This window comes from Pseudorca crassidens, chromosome 19 (assembly GCF_039906515.1).
Source record: "Pseudorca crassidens isolate mPseCra1 chromosome 19, mPseCra1.hap1, whole genome shotgun sequence".
Lineage (NCBI taxonomy): Eukaryota > Metazoa > Chordata > Mammalia > Artiodactyla > Delphinidae > Pseudorca > Pseudorca crassidens.
Genome location: NC_090314.1, coordinates 39454360 through 39476629, shown reverse-complemented (window position 1 = coordinate 39476629; position 22270 = coordinate 39454360). Strand labels below are relative to the sequence as shown.

Below are 22270 nucleotides of genomic sequence, written 5' to 3'. Positions count from 1 at the left end.
AGGATATATAGTTTTTGCTGAAAAAAACAAACAAGAAACATGTTAGTGGAACATCAAAAGATTACTGCTAATCAGTTTAGAGAACAGACTTGTGGTTGCCAAGGGGGAGAAGGGTGGGGGAGGGAAGGATTGGGAGTTTGGGATTAGCAGATGCAAACTATTATATATAGGATGGATAAACAACAAGGTCCTATTGTATAGCACAGGGAACTATATTCAGTATCCTGTGATAAACCATAATGGAAAAGAATATGAAAAGGAATATTTATATGTATAACTGAATCACTTTGCTGTACAGCAGAAATTAACACAACATTGTAAATCAACTATACATCAATACATTTTTTAAAAAATTACTGCTAATCACACAAAAAGCTGCATTGGATAAAAAAAATACGCTCATTGAAATTATTCATTTGATACGCATCTTAACTATCTAGGGCCAGTACCCTGTTTTTCTCCTGATTTCCCTTCAGTGTGCACCATTGGGGAGGCTACAGTGGCTGATGGCTTGATGTCAGGCAGCAGTCTTTGTTTACTGAAATGGCAGGCAACATTTTCTTTTTTTTTTTGTCCACATAGTTTTACACTTACAAAACTATGATCCATTTGGAGTGAATTTTCATTTAAAGTGGGAGGTTTAGGTAGAGGTGTTTCTTCTTCTTTTGCCTATAGATGTCCCATTGCTCCCGCACATTTGTTGAAAAGGCTCCTGATTCTGCTTTGTATCTTACCCCATCCATTCCTCCTACAGCAGTCAGAATGATTTTTTAAAAAAAATGTGTATCAGATGATATGATGCCCTACTCAAAATCTTCCAATCACTTCCCACCAAAACATAATCTTGCTGCTCTCCAACCGCAGTTTCTAGCGCTCAACGCCCACTATAATACTGGCCCTTGGGTAATCACCAGAGTTGCTCCCTCACTTCATGCAGGTCTATTCTACTGCCACCTCCTTTAACCTTTAAAGTAGTTTACTGCTTCAATCTTCCTTCCGCCCTTGCCCTGCTTTTTCTTAACAACATTTGCATACTATGATATATTTCATATTAATTTGCTCATTTATTTATTGTTTGTCCCCATAACCAGCTCCAACAAAGTTTACTGCTATACCCCAGACCCTGAAACAATACCTGCCACACAGAAGTTACTCGATAAAAAATCTGCTTGACAGGCTGGAAAGAATGAGTAAATGTAAAACGAGGGCGACCGTCTACTTTTAGGTCAGGTGCTCGTTCAGACTCAATGAAAAGTGTGAGCGCCACCTCTCGGGAAGCCAATTTGCTCGAGAAAACAGTCACAGAATCTTAAGGAAAAAAAAAAAGATGGCGGTAGCCAGCCAGAAGAGCAGGAAAAAACAGTACCGGAAGTTTAACTTTGGAAATTGCTCCCTAGAATGACACCCGACTGTCAGGAGGAAGCGTAGGCGAGTGGTGTTCTGCAAAATGGGCCCTCCCGTAGCGGATCTGGGCAGAAGCGTTCCGCGCGGGCGGGTGCCGGGAACCACAAGGGGCGGAGGCGCATTTCCGGTGCCGGTGGCAGCAGAAGGAGTTGAAGCCCAAGTAGCCGGATTGGTGAGAAGGGTTCGGGGTACTGAAAGGAAAGGGAGAGGAAGGGGAGGGGGAGGCGAAGAGGTCGGATGAGTTCCGCTCTGAGAGGTGGCCAGGGTGATGGGGTGGGAGGGAAGCGCCTTTCGAAAGGTGCAAACCTGTCAGCTCACGTCCCACGCCACGTGGACTCACCTTTGTCCGTGGCTGCTTTTCTCATCAGGACGCGACCGCAGGGATTGTGCCGTATTTGTTTCTGTCTAGTGCAGTGCTGGGCTCTGAATGAATGACAGGTGTGTGTCAGGTGGATGTGGAGGACACTTAAAGAGACTGTTTGTAGCTCTTTAGCTCCATTTTCTCCTGGGGAATCCATGCTTGTCTCCAGCTTCCCCCGGGAGATCTCCGCCAGTTCTTGGGCTTGGTCTCTTTTTCTTGGAGGTGTAGGGTGATTATCATTTAAGACAGTTTCTTTGCTCTTATTGAGTGCTAGGCCCTGTGGCTAGGTACCAGGGACAGACACAGAAGTAATCCATCCGTGTATACAGGCGGCAGGCCAGTGGAGAGACAGAAAACAGAAAATTCAAACATATTGTTAAGGTGCTGAAATAAGAGGTAAGTACAGGAAGATAGAGCCAGGAGGTGGTGCTGTTATCCACAGAGGGATTGACTTTCAAGGTGAACGGACTCCTTTCTCATCTTGTGGAGACAGAGCAGGTCCTGAGCCCGATCTTTTTCTCTGTAAAAGGAAAAGTCTGGAATAGATACTTTCTAGGCTTCCTTTCAGCATGATGTCGCATATCAGATATTACTCATGGCAATAGTTCTCCCACAGTCCACCGTTCACTGGTTAGTCAGAATATTCATTACATCTCGTGATATAGCATAAGTTGCATAGGGTTGGGAAATCTGGACTTTGGTCCTCACTCGGGTGCTCTAGATCTGTTTCCTCATTTGTGAAAGAAGGGAATTGTAATGAAATAATCTGTAAAACCCCTTCTAGTTCTAATACCATGACTGTGGCGGTAGGTCAAACCATATTTTAGACTGCCCTGTACCAGACATCACTTTCCCATTATCACTGTGGTGTCCCTCATCTGGATAATTGAGAGATAGTGTCTTTTTTTTTTTTTTTTTTTTTTACATCCCCTGCCTTAGTTCTGCCACAGTATTGGGTACACAGTAGATGCTTATGTTAGTTCAAAAACTGGATCCTGTACACAGAAGGAAAGGAGAGACTGAAGAAGGGCAGACCACTCCAGATTGGTAGGTAACAGGGGTAATGAGCAACGGAGCTTGAGGCCTATCTTGGGTGGTTGCGAGACGAGTAGGTCTCTGCTCTCGCCCACGAGGATTTTAAAAGTATGTGTAGAGGCCTTCACTAGGTACAGTCACATGTTCAGTTCAGATGGTCTCAACAACACCTTACTCTCTCAAGGCTGTGTCCTTCGAACAGCCCCTACTGTGGGGACAGTAGGCAGAGTGTACATTCCAAGGACAGGGGTGGGGGTGAGGAGCCTCCAGTTTCTGGGTTCAGCTGATAGTTATGACCTCCTCCAGTACTCCGCCGCTTGTGACTGGCCCTTGCAGTCTCACCCCCTTCTTCTGCAGGGTCAGAAGTGTGCCCTGAGAGGTTAGCAAGGGGTTCTGCCAGCATGGCGGTGGCTCATTTGGCAGCTCTCTGACTGCAGTGGAGGCAGATCCAAGAGAAAACATGGATTAAGATGAGTCCCCAAATAAGTAACAGTTTTCTATATGAAGAGCCCCATAATCTGAACCATTGATTTCCTACGTCCCCTTATGAGGCAGTCATAATGTCCAAGGCTCTTCTGTTTTGGAGGACAGCTTTTCTCATGAAAGATATTTCAGTGATTGGTAACGACAGGCTTTGCAGGCTGTCATTTAAGGCTTGCTGGGTGAAGTTAGTAAGGGCTTCTCTGTATGCTATAATGTCCTCCAGGCCAATGGAGGGGACCAAGATGGTGGCTAAATGATTGTACCAGTAGAAAACGGAACATGCCCATCTGGCCTGGAGGAGAGGGAGGTTGGTGGCTTTAGGAACTTGACCCGGTTGTACATACCATACATATTGGCCGGGGCAGGCAGCGGTGGACTGGGGGCAGGATATGCCAGACCAGGAACCCCACCTTCTCCCCTCTTTCAAAGATGCATGTTTCATGCCAGCTATAGCACATTTCAACAGTCGGGCTTGCAGTAGGACAGCAGGATCCCAGTGGAGATTGAGTAAGTCTCCTTTACCCAGAGGTGTGAATTCACCCATCCCGGTGAGACATCCCATTGCAAATTCCAGTAGATAACTCCTTTCCCAGGTATGATGGGGCTTAGTGTTCTCAGCAGCACAGCACACGGATCCACAGAGAAAGTTGGGGCAGTGGCTGTTTCCCAAGACTTCCTTACTTGTATGGCATTGGGTGTCTTGTCAGGGGTCCCCAGTCTGGCATTTGGGGCCGTAGGTTCTTCTGGTTGATCATTCAAATGCATCAAAATCTGGGACAGTACTTTAGTCCACCCGGCCAAGGTGGTTTTTACCTGTTAGTAATTTAATCTGATGCTTTACTCTTCCATTTTTCCTTTCTGCCAGTCCTGCTGCCTGTGGGTTATAGGGGAGATGGAACTTCCATTTGATGTCATGTTCTTTTGCCCAGTCATGACCTTTGAAATATAACCCCCGATCACTGTGTATTCAACAAAGGTATCCATACATGGTCTTAGCTTCTCTAATCCCGATAGCGGCAGCCTGGTTTGTGAGGCAACAGGGGACAGCTTGGGTTGGGCCAGATGCAGTGTCCACAAACACCAGAGCATGTTGAGAACCCTCGCTGGGAAGGAGGGAGCCACTATAATCAATTCACATCAGTTGGGAGCTCTGGTGGGTGGCCCCAGACTCCTCTGGCAGTGGCCTTGGGTGTTGTTTAGAACACACAGGACATGCTATTACTGCATTAATCGAGTCACTGTATTTCAAAGGCGGTCCAGCATCCTTGGCAATATGTCATCCCCCTGGGCACTTCAGTGTTCCCTCTTCCTATGCACCCAAGGGTCAGTTGCTAGGACTCATTTCTGGCCCAGGGCATCAGCTTCTTGATTGCCAGAGGATGTCAGTGCCTTATGAGCCAGGGTGTGGAAGACAGTGAGGAGTGCCTCAGACTCTTGCAGGTGAACCCAAATGTCTTTTTACGTATCCAGACCCCACAAGGCTTATTTATGATCATTCACCTCTTGTCTTTCCATTGTCTAAGCCATAGGGTCAATCCCTTTAGAACAGCCCAACTGTCAGTGCAAAACATTAATGGCCAGGGCTCACCAGCCCGCTGGAGGCTGCCGTTTGTTCCTCTTTCCAGGCATGTGTATATCAGGCATCAGTGGGAATTTCCCGCGCTCCCTCTCTACAGGCCGACACAGGAACAGGGCCAGGACGTTTGGAGGATCTACGTTCTCTACAGGGCCTAGGAGCGCCCACATTTCTAGACAGCGGGCCGGTGGTAGGGTACTCCTCTGCTGCAAATAGACGTGTCATTTAGCCAGTGTGGGGGGTTTGAGCCATGGCAGAGGTGGGTAGATGGAACATATTCTGAACAACCCCTTCAAAGGAAGGGAAGTTCTTACCATGATGTGCTGTTTCTTTGTGAGAGGCTGTACCCGGAGGAATGCTGTGTACGCTGCTAGAAGCTGTTACTCTGCGGGGGTGTATTGGGTTTCTGCCCCCTTCCAGGGACCAAAAATCCTAGGGGTACTCTCTTTCTGTTGTCTCTCCCACAGTGCCCAACCCAGATGTGCTGGAGTCACAGACACATCTAACTCAAATGGTAGTCCGGCTTGGGAGATGCCCAGAACTTCAATTTGCTTCACTAATATTTTTGCCATCTGAAAGGCGGCTTGCTGCTCTGATCCCCAGTCCCACGTATGCCCTCTCATTACCAGGTGGTATAAGGGATGGAGGCCCTGTGCCAGATGGGGAGTAAAAGTCCTCCAAAACCCCCAAATTCCTACCAAGGCTTGCACCTCTTTCACATTCTTAGGGGTTGGATAGGCTTGTACATTATCAATGACAACTTCTGGGACAACTTGAATCTTACCCAAACGAAGGACGGCCAGAAATGTTACTGAGGTGCCTGGGCCTTGAATTTTTTGTGGATTCACTGCCCATCCTCTCCCTCACAGATGTTCCAGCAAGGCCTGCAGAGTGTCCTGCAACAGGGGCAAGTCTTCACGTGTGAACATTATATCATCAATGTAATGGGCCCGTTTTACTGAAGTGGGGAAGGGGAACAGGTGCAGGTCTTGGGCTATAATCCCGTGACATGTGGTGGGGCTGTGCAGGTAGCCGTGAGGAAGTCCTTGAAACGTCCATTACTGTCCCTCTCAACATGAAGGCAAATGGATCTTAGGTATCAGAAACCTGTGCTTGTTAAAGTTTTTCCATAAAAGTCCTTGAATGTGAAGCATTTTTGCAGGAACAGTTTTGCAAAACCATCAGAGTACAGCAATGACTGTAAATGAAAAAAGACTTTAAAATGGCCGTGGTTAAAGATCTGATGAGCGTTCATTATAATACAGTCGACAAGGGAATTTGATTGTTTTTGTGACATACATTTTAAAATTATAACTAATAACATCATATCAGGACATATCAGATTTTTAGGAATTTCATACAAATACAGCCCAAAGAAAGTTTAACATCACTTCTTTTTTTTTTAAAATTTATTTATATTTATTTATTTTATTTTTGGCTGCTTTGGGTCTTTGTTGCTGAGCGCAAGCTTTCTCTGGTTGCGGCGAGCCGGGGCTACTCTTTGTTGCGTAAGCTTCTTCTCACTGTGGTGGCTTCTCTTGTTGCGGAGCACGGGCTCTAGGCTCGCGGGCTTCGGTAGTTGAGGCATGTAGGCTCAGTAGTTGTGACTCATGGGCTCTAGAGCGCAGGCTCAGTAGTTGTGGTGCACGGGCTTAGTTGTTCCACGGCATGTGGGATCTTCCCGGACCAGGGCTCGAACCCGTGTCCCCTGCATCGGCAGGCAGATTCTTAACCACTGTGCCACCAGGGAAGTCCCTAACATCACTTCTTATTTGACAGAGTTTCCCATATAATTTAATATCTCAAATAGGCTAATTAGTTTAATATCTCTCTTTTATAAGGAAAGAGAATACGTCTTTTGAGACGTTCCAGGGGCCCTCTGGAAAATCCCAAAGTTAGTTCTAGGTCAGCATAACTTTATTTAGAATTAGATTTTGGGGGAGCTTGTCAAAAATACCAAAAGGTTTTAAAACACTAGATTAAATAGGATCTTAGCTCACTGTGAAACAGTACTTAGTTTTCTATTTAACTTAAGTGACAAAGACTCCAAAGGCAAATACAGAAAGTTACATAATTGTAAAAAAAACCTTAGCTCTTTTAATAGAGAAGATTCAGTTTTCTTAAGTAATTGAAGATGTGATAAAGACAACATGAAGCACAAGAAATTATTTGGATAAAACCACAGAATCTTTTTTCTGGGCAGGTTACTCAAAAGGTAAAGGAAAACCTCTTACAGTCCCATAAGGAACAGACCAGTAGTCCAACAAAACTTTGTCCTTTGAGCAGATGAAAGAAAATTGTTTCAGCTTTATATAAGTACACTATTGATATCAAAGCTTATTTTTCTTTAGGCCAACTAAATAGAGCTCTTTTACAAGTTAATTTTGACAATACTCTCTGGAGATAGAAAAACATCACCTATATATAACAAATCCATAGACATACGAACATACTGACAGACACAAACAGAGAATCCATAGCTTTCTCTCCAGAACTTTAGCCGTGAATCAAGTATCCGCCCACATGGCTGAAGCCTTTTACTAATATTTGCGAGAAGATTTTAAAAATTTGGGGATTCCGTGGTGGTCCAGTAGTTAGGACTCCATGCTTCCACTGCAGGAGGAATGGGTTTGATCCCTGATGGGGGAACTAAGATCCCTCAAGCCATGCAGTGTGGCCAAAAAAAAAAAAAAAAATTTTGTACTTGCCTTTGATGAATAATCTTAGGGAAACTGTGGACTAGATTTTGTGTGAGGGTGCTCCTATAGCAGTCTGTGTTTTCACCACCGCCCCCCCCCCTTTTTCTTTGGTCTGTGGGCAGTGTTTTAGTTATTTCCTGTGGTGTTTACATTTCAAAGACATGGTAAGATTTATAACTTCAAGGAACAGAGAAGGAATGCAAGTTTTCTCTTAAGAGTTTTGGGGTGTATTTCTCTATTATCAGAAGTCTAGGGTAACAACTATTTAAAGTTTTTCTTTGTATTAGGCGTCGGACAGCATGGGGCGCTTCATCCGTTTCATTCTCAGTCACCACAACATCCTCCCCTTTGTGCTCCTCACTTTCCCAGGGTTTCTGTCTCTTAGTGTCCTAATCAGGCTTTGACACAGCACTTGGACATTAATCTGCAGCAGCTTGTGCTCTCCTAGCTTTGTCATATGACAAGCTAAGATCTCCAGTTTATAATCCTGCTCTCTCATCTTGTCTGCCAGCCCCAAAGCTGGCAGAGCAGTGGACACCTGCACGTTCTTCTCTAACTTCAGCTCTTCTTCCAACTGTCTCACTCGAGCTGCAGCCTCTAGTTGTGCATCTGTGGCCAGTGGCCTGCCCTCAGTAGAGGCCAGCCCACTGCGGCAGCCATTCATTTTCCTTCTTTGCTGCTCTGTGTAGTTTCTCTAATAAATGCAATAAAGCAGCCGGTGTTCTTGGGGCATCCTTGTTTTCATGTGGTGGTCTGCAAGTATCAAACACACAGGCCACCCTCCCCACATAGAGGTCGATGTTCAGCTTGGGATTTCCCCCAGGGATGCCTCTTTCCCAAGGCCCATTTCTTCAGTCTCCTGGCTGGCTCACAAATTGTCAGTCCACACACTGGCCCCTGTACAGAGAGGACCAGGAGAGACCAAAGAGGTCGACCACTCCAGGTGGGAAGGTAGCAGTTTTAATAAGTAAGGGAACATACATATGAGGCTTGTCTTGGCTGGCTGCATTGTACCCACCCACCCGAATCTTAAAGTTTATATAGTTTATATAAACTTATATAGTTTAACTGGGTTCAGTCACATGTTCAGTCCAGATGGTCTCAACAACCCTTACTCTCTCAAGGCTGTGTCCTTGTAACGGCTCCTACTGTGGGAACAGTGTACAGAGTATACATTCCAGGGACAGGAAAAGGGTGCGGAGCCTCCGATTGCCTGAGTCCAGGTCGAGGGTGAACTGGCAATCATGTCCTCTTGACATGACTTAACAGAAGCTTATTAAATCAAATGAAATAGAAATTATAGGCCCTGCTTTTGGACCCTTCCCCACTCTGGGGTATTAGTTCCTAGATGAGGGGACTGAGGAGGAATCAGGTTTTACCAGAGAGTCCTGGAGTTGACGTTGCAGATTTAAACCAGCTTTAGGGAGGTAATCCCCTTGAGAAGGATAATGATGTAGGCAGGATATTGTTTGTGGTGTTGTTTCATCCCTCCACCCGTCTATCCCCAGGACCATGGCCAATAGCGAGCGCACCTTCATTGCCATCAAGCCCGATGGAGTCCAGCGCGGCCTTGTGGGAGAGATCATCAAGCGTTTTGAGCAGAAGGGATTCCGCCTTGTTGCCATGAAATTCATGCAGGTAAGTGGACTTCATTCTTGCTATTTCTGTTATTTCATAGAAATAGGAGAACATCATAGGTCAGCCTCTCTGTTTCTCCCTTCAGCTCATTTTAGGCGTCTCCATTTAGGGTGAACACAAATGTCCTAAAACCCGGAAACTCCTCGGTGGCATCTCCGCTGAGTCTTGGAGCAAAAAAAGTTATTTGCGACTTTCAGAAGTAGCCTCCCTTTCCTCTTGGCAATGCAGGGTTCCACCTATTACTGCAGCACTGTGATTTCTGACGCAAAGCCCTGGGCTTGTTTGAGCTCCTGATCATGAGCTTCCTGAGCAGATTTTAGAGACCCCCCTCTCCTCCCCACTGTCCCCACCGTTTGAGGCAGGTTGTTTTTCAGCAAGGAAGTCTTTCTATCATTGTTAACACCTGCCTACTGTCTAGCATATATTAGGCACCATCAGGGCATGTAGAGGAAAGTTGTGATTTTGCCCTTGGAGCGGCCCACCTGAAACAGCAGAGGGCAGACACACTTGCAAGATACCTACAAAACAATATTTCAAAAAATGCAAAGGATTGATTGAGCAAGAACCCATCTGCAAACAGACCTGGGAAATAAGAATTTAAATTCTCAAAGCAAGTACATTAGGGGATCATCTTTTTTTCCTATTAAGAGTCAACTTTAATGAATGAATCAGAAAAAAAAGAGTGGGGGGTGGGTCACGCAGCTTGTGGGATCTTAGTTCCCTGACCAGGGATCGAACCTGGGCCCTGGCAGTAAAAGCGCCAAGTTCTAACCACTGGGTCGCCAAGGAATTTTAAATTTAGTTTGATTTGCATTTTAGTTCCTGTGTGATGTTTTAGAAAAACTGTGTTAATATAAAAGGGAGAAGACTGAGGTTAATGCTGAGGGGAGAGTGGGACAGAATGATTCGAGCCAGGTATTGGACAAGCAGTGCTCTCCAGAGAGTTTGTATATTAAATTAGGATTTTTTTTTAATGCAACTTTATTGGAGTATAATTGCTTCACAATACCGTGTTAGTTTCTGTTGCACAACAAAGTGAATCAGCCATATGCATACACATGTCCCCGTATCCCCTCCCTCTTGAGCCTCCCTCCCACCCTCCCTAGCCCACCCCTCTAGGTCATCGCAAAGCACTAAGCCTATCTCCCTGTGCTATGCGGCTGCTTCCCACCAGCCAACTATTTTACATTCGGTAGTGTATACACGTCAATGCTACTCTCACTTCGCCCCAGCTTCGACCTCCCACCCCATGTCATCAAGTCCATTCTCTATGTCTGCCTCTTTATTCCTGCCTTGCAACTAGGTTCATCAGTTTTGAAGGTAAAGTGAAATCAAAGTATTGTTGATCGGATATTTACCACATGCTGGGCACATGTGTTTTTTCATCTAGGTCTCATGACAACCCAGAGAGGTACTTAATCCTTTTCCCGTGGTTGTTAGTGATAGGAAGCTGAGGCTTGGAGAAGTTAAGTAATGTGTGGTTATCCAGTCAGTGATGCAGCTGGGATTTTAACCCAGGTCTCTCTGACCCCTAAGTGCATACATTTTGTCCTTTATACTGAGTTTCCTATCAAGGGCATGGACTTGGTGAAGAATGGGAGGAGGGATAGCTGCCATGAGCCTACAGGCTTATTTATTTATTTAACTTTTTTTTCTTTAAAAAAAAAATTAGATTAAATTAATTAATTAATTAAGGCCTTTATTCTCTGAATAAATATGAAGAGAAATGGCCTGGTTCAGTTTGCTTCTCATCCAATGCTGAGACCACCTCCCTGTAACATTTTAGCTGAGGCTTGCTTGGGCGTGGAAATTTATTGTATTGTTAGTTTTCCTGTGTAAAATACCATGGCTGGATTCAATTCTAATGTTCTGTAATTTTATGCTGATCAATCAAGGACAGTAGGGGGAAAACTGGTACAAAGCTGAAGCACTTTTAGTCCCTGTCACTTCTTCCCTTTGGTAAAGTCAAGAGTGAATTGGGTTATAATAGAACAAGTGAGCTGAGAGCTCACGTTTTAAACAGCAGGATGGGTAAGTGGGAAATAACTAAATTGCTGGTTCTTAGATAGTTTTGGGATCAATTCTCTTCTCTATCCTGTGGGATAGGCTTCTGAAGACCTTCTCAAGGAGCACTATATTGACCTGAAGGACCGTCCATTCTTTGCTGGCCTGGTGAAATACATGCACTCAGGGCCAGTGGTTGCCATGGTGAGTATAACATGTGTGGGATGTTGATGTGAATGACTCAGCTGGGAGTGAAGAGTGAATGTTGTGATTCTTGCTTCTAAGGCCAGGTCCTCATTGTTGCAGAGGATTCTGAGGCTAGGGCATGGGACATTTAGGGTATGAGTCAGCTCTCTGGCTCACCAAAGACAAAATACCTTTGCTTGCTGAACTGAAGACTCCCATCTGGGAGAAATCAGGAGAGATATGCCTGATTGTAAGCTCCTGGAGGTGAGGGAGACTGTGTCTTGTTTATTGCAGTGATTCTTCTCTTAGTATGTATTGGTTGTCATCTTTGTGCCAGGCTCTTTTAGACACTGGGGATACAATCATGAATGAGACAAAATAGGTAACTGTTTTCATAGCTTTCCTTGCCTACGTATCCTGAAAAGGGAGGATGGGCAGATAATAAAGAAACCAAAAAACATATATATATCAGCTAATGATTAGTGATATGCACAGAAATGAAATAGGATTATGTGATAGCAAGTGAGCGCTTTAGACTGGGTGGTCAAGGAACGTGATTTTCAAGCTGAGATCTGGATGAGAAGGAGCCGGCTGTGTACAAATTCACAGTGAAGAGCATTCTCAACCATGAAAATAGCATGTGCAAAGGACCTGGGGTGGGGAACTTTTTGAGGTACAGAAAGACGCTTGGCGTAACTGAAGCCTGGTGGGTGAAAGGGAAGGTTGGATGAGATTAATCCATAGGCACAGGCAGAGGCCAGATTATGTAGGGCTGTCTCAGCCCTGTACTTCCTGAGTGCTGGGAAGCTATGGGAGGTTTCTACACTTGGTGTTTTAGAAGGGCCACTCTGTGTCAAGAATGGATTGTAGAAAGGCAAGAGGAGGGCAGGGAGACCAATATACCCAGTGCTGGAACACTTAGATGCCCCATAAGTATTTGTTCGATGAATGAATGTCATTTTAAGGGGGTGCTTTTTCTTTTTCTTTGGAATTAATAGTTTTCAGATTTTCTGCTGAGATTGGTTTCCTTCCTTGACCATATTTTCTTTTGCCCTTGGAGGTCTGGGAGGGGCTGAATGTTGTGAAGACGGGTCGAGTGATGCTTGGGGAGACCAACCCTGTGGACTCCAAGCCTGGGACCATCCGTGGGGACTTCTGCATCCAAGTTGGCAGGTGAGAGTCGGTGCATTTTACTGTTTTCTAAAATCCAAGTGCCACGAGAATTTGGGTTTCTGAAGCTGAGGGTAGACATGATACCATATACAGAGCAATTTGTAATCAGAGTTTGTTTTCCTTCTTAATTGGTGTTTGGCTTTGCAGGCCCCCTGCCTTTGGTCATCAACATCACTATGGTTGTGCCTTTGTTGTGAGAGTAGAACCTGATACAATGCGCTTTGCTGGCCAGAGTCCTTCCTGAGGCTCCCGCTGCTCGCATCAGTGTTGCTAGGAGGGCTGGACGTGGAGAGGGCATTCTTTATCCTTACATTAGTGGCAGTCATGGGTTTTTTCTTTTGACATGGAATAATGTATATGGAGCTTTGGTTTTTTCTGCTCTGGTGGCTGTAGGCTTTCTGGCAATGGACATGAGGGGAGCTTCTGGGCAGTTTAATCCTTCTGACCTTGGTAATGTGGCCATCTCTTTTCCCATCCAGGAACATTATCCACGGCAGTGATTCTGTGGAGAGTGCAGAGAAGGAGATTGGCTTGTGGTTTCACCCTGAGGAACTGGTGAATTACAAGAGCTGTGCTCAGAACTGGATCTACGAGTGACATGGAAGCAGACCACAGTGCTTGTCCCACCCCACTTCCCCTCCCTCTCATGGGCAGGGGCCAGGTCATAGCAAATCTAGTTATTTCTGAGAACTTGCTTTTCATCTGGAGGGAAACTCTTGGAGCTGCGGATGCTCCCTGTACAGTGTTATGTGCTATCATCAGATTAAAATGTTTCATCTCAAGGAAGGAGTCATTGAGTAAGGTACTTCGTATTGTCGTATTGTTTGTATTCTTTTTTCTTTTTCACGTATTCTGGCTAACCTAAGCTAATAGAGAGTGTAAATACTATATAAGTTATATTGGCCTGAGAGATGACACATACACACACATTCTTTGCCTGTCCCTCTTTTCCCCCTGCATTCCACCCACTCTTGGCACTGACCCAGTCAACAGCTCTCTGTCCGGGATCTGCTACGTTGCCAAGACTGTCCTGTGCATCGAAGATTCCCTGGAAATAAAAGATACCCTTCCTGCCCTTGAGAAGCTCTCAGGGATTCAGTGGCTGGGGGAGGGTGAGAAGTTGTAACTTCTCCAAAGCCAAGAAGCTATGTGGGTAGTGGGCCTGGATTTCTGGGATGACCTCAAAAGAAGCAGAAGATATCTTGTGAGTAGTTTTGATTAGTTAGGATATTGATTTGGTTGCTTTAATAGAGACAAGATGGAAATTTACTTATCAATCATTTACTTAAAAGTTCAAACTGGAGATCTGATGTAGATCACTGTGACTATAGTTAACAATACTGTACTATATATTTGAAATTTGCTAAGAGGGTAGATCTGTGCTCTCATCACAAGAAAGAGAGAGAGAGAGAGAGAGAGAGGGGAAGGGAGGGAAGGAAGGAAGGAAGGAAGAGAGAGAAAGAAAGGTAGATAGAAAGAAGGAAAGGAAATGGTAACTGGAGGAAGCCGTTGTTATGTTAATTAGCGTGATTGTATTAGCTTGCAGCTAGATACAGCCACAGGACTAAGTTCTGGCCAAAGAGACACGAAAAAGTGAAGGTGGTAAATTCAAGGTTGTACCCTGAAAAGGAAGGGATAATCATACTTCCCTTCCCAACTTGCCGGAAGGCGGATATAGGGGTGGTAACGGTCTTGGATTGGTTGGAGGGAACTGAATCTCTGGACCACCTCAAGGATCAGAGCCTTACCACCATCACCACTTCTATGTACCGTACCTGCTTAGATTTTTTTCCCCCAGTTTTATTGAGATACAACTGACAAATAAAATTGTAAGATATTTAAAATGTACAACATGATGATTTGCTGTAAGTTACATTGTGAAAGGATTTCTCCCATGGGGGGGCCACCTTTTGTTTGGGCAGCTGAGGAATAGATGCGTTTCTGTTTCATACAAAGAATGGGGAGTGAAATAGAGTACCAGGACTTTGGGGGAATGAATATGTGTGTAGCGAGGCAGAAGGGTCATGAAACTGCACAGCTCATCTCAGGACTTAATGGAGCTCAGGTTCTTTATGTCTTGGCACAGAAGGAATTCAGCAAGAGACAAAGTGATAGGTAAGAAGTAGATTTATTAATATAGGACACTTGTGAAGGATACAAGTGGGCAGGCAAGAGGGCTTTTCCCTGAGAACTAAGTGGGCTACGTTTTTATAATCAAAGGAAAAGTGAGGAGGGGAGAAGACCACCTTCTTCCTCTTCCTTTGTAAAGATGTTGCAGGAAAATGGGGTGCGAGAGAATGGTCATGTCCCAGGTCTTGGGCGAGCTCCTGGGACAGGCTGCTAAGTGAGGGTACTTGGCTTCGCGCAGGAGAGAATTCAAGAGCAAGCCATAGTGAAGTCAAAGAGGTTGACTGAGAGAGATGCACATTCTGTTACTGAACTTGTGTTCGTGTGCCTGATGCACAGTGAGGCCGGACAATTCCTAAATGTTGGAGTTTGGAGCAGAGCAAGGCTTATTGCAGGGCCATGCAAGGAGACGGGTGGCCCATGCCCCTGAAACCCCCAACTCCCCAAAGGCTTTCAGCAAAGCATTTTTAAAGGCCAGGTTGGCGGGGGTGGGGGTGGTGGGGGTGGTAGGGTAGGGGTGTGGGGGGGTGGAGGGTGGGGTGGGGGAGAGGGTGTGTGTGTCACAGGGTATGTGATCAGCTTGTGCACAGTTCTCTAATTGGTTCATGGTGAAGTAACAGGGTGGTGCCCCAGGGGTTAACATAATCAGTCCTTAGGCTCCAGGAGGCCTGGGGGCTCTGTGTTCATGGTCATCAAATAGTTAATATCTTCCATTTGGTGGGGGGTTTTCACATCTGTAAAACAACTCAGGAAATGTGCCTCAGGTACTGTTATCTGGGTACTTCAGAGAGGAGCTAGAGCAGAGGATATGGGGGAAGGGTCTGCCCCAGAAGGTCCCACAGGGTCCTGCTCAGTTACAATTCCATAGACAGAATGCAGTCTGTGTCAGAAGGCAGAGCAGGCCCGAGGTGCGGGGGTGGTTGGTTTTCATGGGCTGGGTAATTCCATAGGCTAAGGAGTGGGAGGAATATTCTCACTACCTCGGAGAAGGCTCAGGGATTTCCAGGATTTGGGCCACTGCCCACCTTTTGGCCTTTATGGTTGGCCTTGGAACTGTCATGGTGCCGGTGGTTGTGTCATTTAGCAGGCTAATGTATTACAGTGAGTGTATAATGAGGCGCAGTTTCTACTGGAAGTTGAATCTTCTACCATCTTGGGCCTAGTCAGTTCTAACCAGTTCTTGTTGTATCCAGTTTTTCTCAAGGGCTGTGTCATTCTTTAAGGATTGTGCCCTGCCCCCTTGCCTCTTCATTTATACCTTCCGCAGTTAAGGACAGTCTTCCCAGGAAGGAAAGGAGAGGTGAAAGGCAGAGGGCTGCTGTTGGCAAGGTAGTGACCAGACCAAGGGGCAAACGCTCTGCGGAGAAATATCCAGTGAAATTCCCACTCTTTCCCACAATTGACATTTGCTAATCCTGAAAAGGAAGCCCAAATAAAAGTGTACTGCCGATTGAGGCCCAAGGGAACACTGGGTGTCCTTGCTCCAGAATGAAGACTGCTCGTGTACTGTGGTTTAATGCTCTGCAACTAGAAGTTTGGAAAGCCAGCAAGGTATAATAGAGGCCTGGACTGTCACAGCATCTAACACAGGTTATCAGTGCAGTGCCAGGACCACTAGGGTGATGACACATGATTCCTGTAGTCAGCTCACCGCCCTGAGGAGAGAGACTCAGGGGCTCTGCCCACCTCAGGCTGTAAGCACTGCTGGAGGGGTGGGGGTGGGGGTGAGTGTACACTTACTGAGAGGAGGGGCTTGCTGGCTCCTCCAGGGAAGCTGGGCACCACCAAAGGGTGGCTAGTGGTTTGTCAGGCAGAGAAGAGATAGGGATTGTCTGCAAATGTATGACAGGCCTGATTTCTATGAGAGAATCTAGAAACTTGTCAAGGGTGTGTCTCAGGCTGAACTGGATAACCTGGCCACAAAATGATGCTGGGGGCAGAGATCATCATCTCAGGGTGGGAACAGGGCAGCTTAACTGGGCTGGGAAGGTGGGTGGGGATACAGGCAGGAGGGAGCAGGGTATGGGGTATTTTGCTAAATTAGCCTTGGATGCCATCCTCCAGGCAGAGGGAGTCATCAAAGCAGGGCCGAGGGTCAGATGGTGTTTGAGGAGGGTGCTGAGGGAGGCTCCTTGCGGGGAGAAGTGAGGTGGACGCGCATTGGGAGGCCGCCAGTTTGGATGAGGGAGGTGGAGGGCTTGAAGCAGGGCTCAAGCAGAGGGGAGGGAAGGGGAAACTGGATTTCACAGGTAGGATAAGGACTTGTGCTAGACGGGGAGGAGAGAAAGCAGCTCTGGGTGCTCGGTGAATGGGGAAAAGCAGATGGTACTGGCCGGGGTACTGACTCAAGACCAGTAGAGGTTTGCGTGCGCGCGTGTGAGGAGGTACTGAAGACAGGAGCTGGATTGGACGCGCGCAGTTCTACTTCAGGCACAACCAGGTGGGGTAGAAATCACTTCCTGCCACTGGAGCCCTCGCTGGCTTATTCTGCAAACCCGGGGCGTGGACAGAGTCGTCCGGAAGCGTCCGGCCTCGCGGGTTGGGTGGAGGGCCGTCCGGGGTGTGGCCGCCGCCGGCCCCTCCTCCGCGGGCTCCCTGCGGCGGTGCCGGTCGCTAAGCTCTCGGCTCAGGCCCGCGTCGCCGCCCGCGTCGCCGCCCGCGCCCGCCCTCTTACCGGTAAGACGGCGGCTCCTATCCCTTCCTGCCCTCGGGCCCCCTCGGTCCCGCAGGCCGGGCGCTCCCCCGGGACCCCTGCCGAGTGTCCTCCGCGGGCACCCGGGGACGGCTGAGGGGCTGCGGCGCGGCGCTGGCAGGGCTGAGGCGTCCCGCAGGCCACGTGTCCCCGCGGTAGCGGCTGGCGGGCGCGGGAGCCACGTGGCCTCCGGTCCGGGGTCCGGGCCCCCTCGAGGCCTGTGTGAACGCGGCCGCGACGCCCTGACCGCACCTGCCGCCCGCAGGACCATGGCCCACGCGGAGCGCACCTTCATCGCCATCAAGCCCGACGGCGTGCAGCGCGGCCTGGTGGGCGAGATCATCAAGCGCTTCGAGCAGAAGGGATTCCGCCTTGTGGCCATGAAGTTCCTTCAGGTGACGCGCCCCGCTCCCCTCCTCCCGCGGCGGCGAGGTCGCGGGTGGTTTTCCTTACCCGCAGCGTCGATCCGAGTGTCTTTTCCTAGTCGGAGTCCCCCTTGGCTGATTTCGGACCCGCGAATACCCCTTTGCTTTGGGCCTCCAACGCCCCCCCCCCCCCCCCCAGGGCTCCACGGGCCCCCTAGACCCTTCCCCGAGGCCCGGGGGGACAGACGCCCTTGGAAGGTTAAGCGGAGGTGACGTGACTCAGGCTCCGGGGCTGCTTCCTTCCCGCGGCTGCGACGGGCAGTGGGTCACAGGGGGGCAGCAGGGAGTGGATGAGGTCTGCGCCCCGGGCCCCCGCAGGTCCACCCAGGCACGGGATGGAGGCTGGAATCCTTTTGTGCTTCAGCTTGCAGCTCTGAGATGATTGAGGTCTTAGGTGGGGTGTGCCTTACTCTGCCCTTTCTCTGCAGGCTCCCTTTGGCATAGGGCAGTAACTTTATCTTCCAGTTTGGGGTACAGATCTGGACCTTAGGGGATAAGTACCTAAGAACTGAAATTTAAACCAAGCTTTCTCAGTTAACGTCTGAAATGTTTAAAAGGGCATTAGGAATGGGCCAGAGGGTTTGATATGACCTCTGTCTGGCATATTTCCTTTGATTGCAGCCAACACTTAACTCCCTAACCACCCCTTTCTAAGGATTATAACATCCGTCAGGTCATTGACATGAGGGTGTCTTCATGATCAGAACAGTCTTTCTGCTAAGATAGCATCAGTTTCATGGTTTGGATGGGTTTTTTTTTTTTTTAAAATACACACCTTATGAATGTGAGCTAAAATACACACCCAGACTTTTAGAGAACCTACCGTGTTACTGGTGGGGGGAGGTGGGCAGGTTCTGAGGATGGGAGAGAGCCATATTTGAGCCTTTCTAGTTTACTTCCTAATTGGTACCTCCTCTTCAATGCCAGGCCTCTGAGGAACTCCTGAAGCAGCACTACATTGACCTGAAAGACCGCCCATTCTTCCCAGGGCTGGTGAAGTACATGAACTCTGGGCCGGTTGTGGCCATGGTAAGTGCTTGTGCTGGAGGAGAGGGAACCAAGGAAGTAACGGCTGATAGGTAACCGGGTTTGCTCAGTGTCTTCATGTTCCTTTTTAGACATCTTCCGCAGATGCTCCAAATTCCTTGTTTTACAAAGGCAGCCTGCTGGAGTGAGTTAGTTTACAGACCAACTGGTAACTTGGGAGGAAAAAGGAAGTGAGAATCAGAACTTAAAAAGAGTTCTCTGTGATCCTGTGCTAGAAATGAACTGGTCTATTTCTTCCTGTGGCATTAATGTCCAATTGGAAATGAAGTGAATAGAGGTAGAGGGTATAATAGGGAGTTAATAAAATTGTTGGGAAAGAAGCCCTACTTCCTGTTCCCTGAGGGTGACCTTTTCTTCTTTCTGCTTTTCCCTGGAATACATTTTCCCCTTTCATGTCAGTCTTTGCCATGTCTTGCTCTAACAGTCTTCTGCGATGCCCTTCCCACTGATCCTGTTCCAGTCTGCTCACTTTTCTTTACCCTTTCCCCACTATTTTTTGAGTTTGTGGCTGCATAAAGATTCTTCAGTCTTTTTAATCTCTGTCTCAGCCAGAGTGGGAAGTCCCCAAGTTGGGCAGACTTTTTCTCTGTATCCTAGCAATACACTTGGGATGGAGTATGGAGTATTTTATATCGGCCCCTACTACTACTGGGGATGGCTGATAATCATGTCACTGATTGGTCTTACTGATATGTGCTGTTAGGTAGAGGCAAATGTTTGTTTTTAATGGTCCTGAATGGCAGAACTGATGAAATTCCTCTTCCCTAATGTCAAGGTCTGGGAGGGCCTGAATGTAGTGAAGACAGGGAGAGTGATGCTTGGGGAGACCAACCCAGCGGATTCTAAGCCGGGCACCATTCGTGGCGACTTCTGCATTCAAGTTGGCAGGTAAGTTCCAAGGGACACTAATGACTTTTCCTCAAAGCCACTTAACTTGGGTTTAAAACAAACATTTTTGGCACATTCCAATTTTAGAAAATTCTGAACGTTTAAATTAGGTGGTAATTATCATTGGATGAACGCTTTCTTGAATAGTTACTTCTCTAGGCTACCTAAAATTTTAGCCAAGGCATTGCACAAGGGAGCTGCCTGCGGTGGGTCCTTCGTGACGGCAGAAAGTGCGGATAGTGGGGCAAGGAAGGGGTCTAGCCTTGGCTCTGCCCTTTGTGGTGCTGTGTCCAAGGGTGTGTCACTTTTAGCCTTTTTGGTTCCCTAACTCATACAGAATCTCTACAAAAATTTGTATAGTTAGGAGACTCAAATGGAATAAAGGGATTGTCAATAAGCGTGAATGTTTTGATTGGACTTTGCACATTAGTGTTGTAAGAAAATACAGCAGCAATGGCTGTTGATAATGAATACGTCACATCTAGTTTGGGTTTTGGTCTGTGTATTCCTGTATTTTTCAAAATTTGAGAAGTAATGTTTTGTGGCAATCTTGGGTACAAGCACTGTTTTGAAATTTTAGAAGCATAATAAAGTTGAACCAAGTGATGCTTTTGGCTTAAGTACTTTTATAGTTTTATAGTTGCTTTTAAGAGGAGATACTTGGGGGTGGTCAGCTGCTTCAAGGAGCAACTGGCTGAAAAGGTCTTCAGTGACTGTCCTTTGCTTTATCCATTGAACAGACTTTTGTACTTTAAAATGTAACTAGAAATTGTTCTCCTTCTTAGGAACATCATTCATGGCAGTGATTCAGTAAAAAGTGCTGAGAAAGAAATCAGCCTGTGGTTTAAGCCTGAAGAACTGGTTGAGTACAAGTCTTGTGCTTTTGACTGGATTTATGAGTAAGAGGTGGACGGAGCATAGTCCCCTCTGGCACCACCTGATGTGTCCCTGGGCACAGCTCTTCATTCCACTAACTTGGAAGCAGTAGGATGGATGTTCCTTTCCTAAAGTATATCTACCAATAAAGCCTTTGAAAACGGGGTGCAGACTCTGGTGATTACTGGTTACTAAGCTGGAAGAAGACGTGACTTGGTTCCCTGGCTATCGTAGTGTTATCCAGAACAAATTAATCCTGCTTGTTATGGAAAAATGATTTAATCCTTCTCAGCACCTGGTATACTTCCAGACTCTAGGAGGGAAAGCAGTGAGGCTGAAGAGGACAAGTGTGGCACTGGCTGTGTATCTGAGGAAACTAGTAAAGAAATAATGAACATAATAAAGATCCCAACCACTTTAGCTGATGTAGAAATGCACATTTCTGTACAAAGAATTTGTTGAAACTTGGCAGAATGAAACATAGACTAGTCAAGTTGTCCAGATTCACATTCTTGTTGACTGCAAATTGGGCAAGTTATGTATGAGGAAACGGAAGCCTAAGGACGCCTGTAAGGTGAGGATGATGCCATGGCAATGCAGGATTAAATGAAACAATGCATGTAAAGCAGTTAACCTAGTGCCTGGCTACACAAATGTTCCCTGCCACCCTACCTCCCTTCTTACTCTACCCTGGGATGAGGTATTTATCATGCCTGTTTCCTGGGCTAGTAGTAAGTGGTTACAAAATCCACATTGCCTGTTCATTTTGCTGGATTGGCACAGTTGTAAAGTGGTGCCAAGGAGCACCTATCCATAGAAATGTTCACTATCATCTGGAGCCTGCCTTAAAAATGAGATTACGGAAATATGTGGGTTTATGAATACCTGTTTTCTCAGGAAACCGGTGAAAGCTTTTCATGCCACTTCCATATAAAAGACTCAACATTACATGTTTTGTTTTTTTTTTTTTTTTGGCCACATGGCTTTGCAGGATCTCAGTTCCCCGACCAGGGATTGAACCCTGGGCCACAGCAGTGAAAGCCCAGAATCCTAACCACTAGGCCACCAGGGAACGCCCTCAACGTTACATTTTTTTATGCACGTTGCTATACTATAAGACAACGACAGACACATCAACAGCTTGGTACAGAAGTGTCAGGATTCTAATTTCGAGTCAATGATTGACAAGAAATTTAACATTTTCTAAATTATTTTTTAGTTTCAAGTGAATCTCATGTTTGTGTGCTACGTGCTTTCACTGCATTAAATGGCAGTTTACTGAAGTTAGATCCTGGGGCAGGCCTGGGGCCTGCATTCTAATGTGGAGGTGCCCACCCTGGACCCACATGCACAGTGGCTAAGGTACCTGTCAGCAGCAGCAGCAGCGGTTACTCTGTGTATAGTATAGTATAGTATAGTATAGGCTTACTCTGTGCCAGGGTTGTTCTAAGAACTTCACGTACATGAATTCATTTAATGTTCACAACTCTTAGGAAGTTGGTACTAGTATCCTATTTTATAATTGAGGAAACTGAGTCAAGTTAGAGCGCTTAACAAGTGAAGGAGTCAAGTTCCAATGCAAGTAGCTGGCTTCAGACTCTGCTCTTGGCCACTGTGCTTTACTACCTTTATATAGTTTTCCAAGTGACGTGATAA

The 22270-nt window shown here is 46.7% G+C and overlaps 2 protein-coding genes across 5 annotated transcripts; both read left to right on the top strand.

Annotated features, from left to right (window-relative positions):
• The first annotated feature begins 1425 nt into the window (after window positions 1–1425).
• Window positions 1426–13341, top strand: LOC137211796 (nucleoside diphosphate kinase A 1). Of its 3 annotated transcripts, XM_067714432.1 has the most exons (7): window positions 1437–1576; window positions 3731–3831; window positions 7063–7171; window positions 9067–9196; window positions 11303–11404; window positions 12447–12559; window positions 13039–13341. In XM_067714432.1, exons 3-7 carry the CDS (start codon window positions 7146–7148, stop codon window positions 13154–13156), a joined length of 489 nt encoding a protein of 162 aa, XP_067570533.1. In that variant the 5' UTR covers window positions 1437–1576; window positions 3731–3831; window positions 7063–7145; the 3' UTR covers window positions 13157–13341. The 3 variants fall into 3 exon arrangements, with proteins under 3 accessions (XP_067570535.1, XP_067570533.1, XP_067570534.1); XM_067714433.1 differs by lacking the exon at window positions 7063–7171; XM_067714434.1 differs by lacking the exons at window positions 3731–3831; window positions 7063–7171 and having other exon boundaries at window positions 1426–1576.
• A 3869-nt stretch (window positions 13342–17210) lies between these two features.
• Window positions 17211–20778, top strand: LOC137211797 (nucleoside diphosphate kinase B). 2 transcript variants are annotated; one of them, XM_067714435.1, is made up of 5 exons: window positions 17211–17362; window positions 17644–17773; window positions 18731–18832; window positions 19626–19738; window positions 20524–20778. In XM_067714435.1, the coding sequence occupies exons 2-5, from the start codon at window positions 17648–17650 to the stop codon at window positions 20639–20641; spliced, it is 459 nt and encodes a 152-aa protein (XP_067570536.1). In that variant the 5' UTR covers window positions 17211–17362; window positions 17644–17647; the 3' UTR covers window positions 20642–20778. The 2 variants fall into 2 exon arrangements, with proteins under 2 accessions (XP_067570536.1, XP_067570537.1); XM_067714436.1 differs by having other exon boundaries at window positions 17245–17353; window positions 17647–17773.
• The last annotated feature ends 1492 nt before the right edge of the window (window positions 20779–22270 follow it).

Bases quoted from the DNA above. Each gene is read 5' to 3' on its own strand.
- LOC137211797 (XM_067714435.1), top strand. From the start codon at position 17,648: ATGGCCCACGCGGAGCGCACCTTCATCGCCATCAAGCCCGACGGCGTG. The intron at 18,833-19,625 runs GTAAGTGCTTGT...CCTAATGTCAAG, and splicing joins CTGGGCCGGTTGTGGCCATG to GTCTGGGAGGGCCTGAATGT. The intron at 19,739-20,523 runs GTAAGTTCCAAG...TCTCCTTCTTAG, and splicing joins TTCTGCATTCAAGTTGGCAG to GAACATCATTCATGGCAGTG.
- LOC137211796 (XM_067714432.1), top strand. From the start codon at position 7,146: ATGAAAGAAAATTGTTTCAGCTTTAT. The intron at 7,172-9,066 runs ATAAGTACACTA...GTCTATCCCCAG, and splicing joins GAAAATTGTTTCAGCTTTAT to GACCATGGCCAATAGCGAGC. The intron at 9,197-11,302 runs GTAAGTGGACTT...CCTGTGGGATAG, and splicing joins TTGCCATGAAATTCATGCAG to GCTTCTGAAGACCTTCTCAA.